General features: G+C 42.1%; 1 protein-coding gene across 4 annotated transcripts in view; it reads left to right on the top strand.

Moving 5' to 3' along the window:
- The window catches only part of LOC107568339 (tensin-3), a 36451-nt gene that overhangs the window by 28853 nt on the left and 6288 nt on the right, over positions 1-1310 (top strand). For all 4 annotated transcript variants that reach the window (XM_016254300.1, XM_016254298.1, XM_016254299.1 and 1 more), the window contains one exon: positions 1120-1215. In XM_016254300.1, the coding sequence (XP_016109786.1) occupies positions 1120-1215 (96 nt within the window). The remainder of the gene's footprint in view (positions 1-1119; positions 1216-1310) is intronic.

The raw sequence follows: 1310 nt of genomic DNA, 5'->3' as shown, positions 1-1310 counted from the left end.
TCTGAATACGTACTGGATCCGGGTGACTGCAGTGACCATCTGATCTGGATACAGACTGGATCTGGTGGCTACGGTGACCTCGGAATAAGAGAGGAACAGACTAATATTAGCGTAGATGCCATTCTTCTAGTGATGTAGCAAGTACACCGGGTGTTATGAGAAGTGTTCCCGGTTCCGGCTGACCTAATTAATGCAGCCTAACAATCCTTTAACGGATTTGAATATTAGAAATGTGTTAGTGTGTTATGTGTAAGCCAGGTTAAAGAGATGGGTCTTTAATCTAGATTTAAACTTTACAAGAGTGTGTCTGCCTCCCGAACAGTGTTAGGTAGGTTATTCCAGAGTTTGGGAGCTAAATAGGAAAAGGATCTTCCGCCCGCAGTTGATTTTGATATTCTAGGTATTATCAAACTGCCAGAGTTTTGAGAACGCAGCGGACGTGGAGGACTATAATGCAATAAGAGCTCGCTCAAATACTGAGGTGCTAAACCATTCAGGGCTGTATAAGTAATAAGCAAGATTTTAAAATCTTAACAACCACATAACAACCACCCAATAAAGCATTACAATAATCTAAACTTGAGGTCATGAACGCATGAATTAATGTTTCTGCATTTGACATTGAGAGCATAGGTCATAATTTAGATATATTTTTGAGATGGAAAAATGCAGTTTTACAAATGCTAGAAATGTGGCTTTCTAAGGAAAGATTGCTATCAGATAGCACACCTAGGTTCCTAACTGATGACGAAGAATTAACAGAGCAGCCATCGAGTGTTAGAGTGTTCTAGGTTATTACATGCAGAGGTTTTAGGTCCTATAATTAACACCTCTGTTTTTTCAGAATTTAGCAGTAAGAAATTACTCATCATCCAGTTTTTTATATCGACTATGCAGTCCGTTAGTTTTTCAAATTGGTATGTTTCGCTGGGCTGCGAAGAAATATAGAGCTGAGTATCATCAGCATAATACCATGTTTCCTGATGGGTAACAAGTGCACATTCAGTGCAGTTAAGCTCTCTTGTTTGTCAGTAGTGTAGTGCTGATGGTGCTGTAAGCATCAGCCGTGATGTTATAGACGCCATTGTTGATGTGTGTGTGTGTGTGTGTGTGTGTCAGGAGTGGATCTGTCCAGTGAGCTGGTGCGGCACTTCCTGATCGAGTGCTCGGCGCGGGGCGTCCGGCTCAAGGGATGCCCTAACGAACCCTACTTTGGTAAGTTCATCAGACCTGTGACTGACTCGTGCTGCTGTGTAACTCACTCACTCACACTGATGTGTGTGTGTGTGTGTGTGTCTGTGTCTGTCTCT

The sequence above is a fragment of the Sinocyclocheilus grahami genome, unplaced genomic scaffold (genome assembly GCF_001515645.1).
Source record: "Sinocyclocheilus grahami isolate Dianchi unplaced genomic scaffold, SAMN03320097.WGS_v1.1 scaffold1235.1, whole genome shotgun sequence".
NCBI lineage: Eukaryota > Metazoa > Chordata > Actinopteri > Cypriniformes > Cyprinidae > Sinocyclocheilus > Sinocyclocheilus grahami.
Note: the sequence above shows the minus strand (reverse complement) of the source record. Positions and strands in the feature narration are given on the sequence as shown.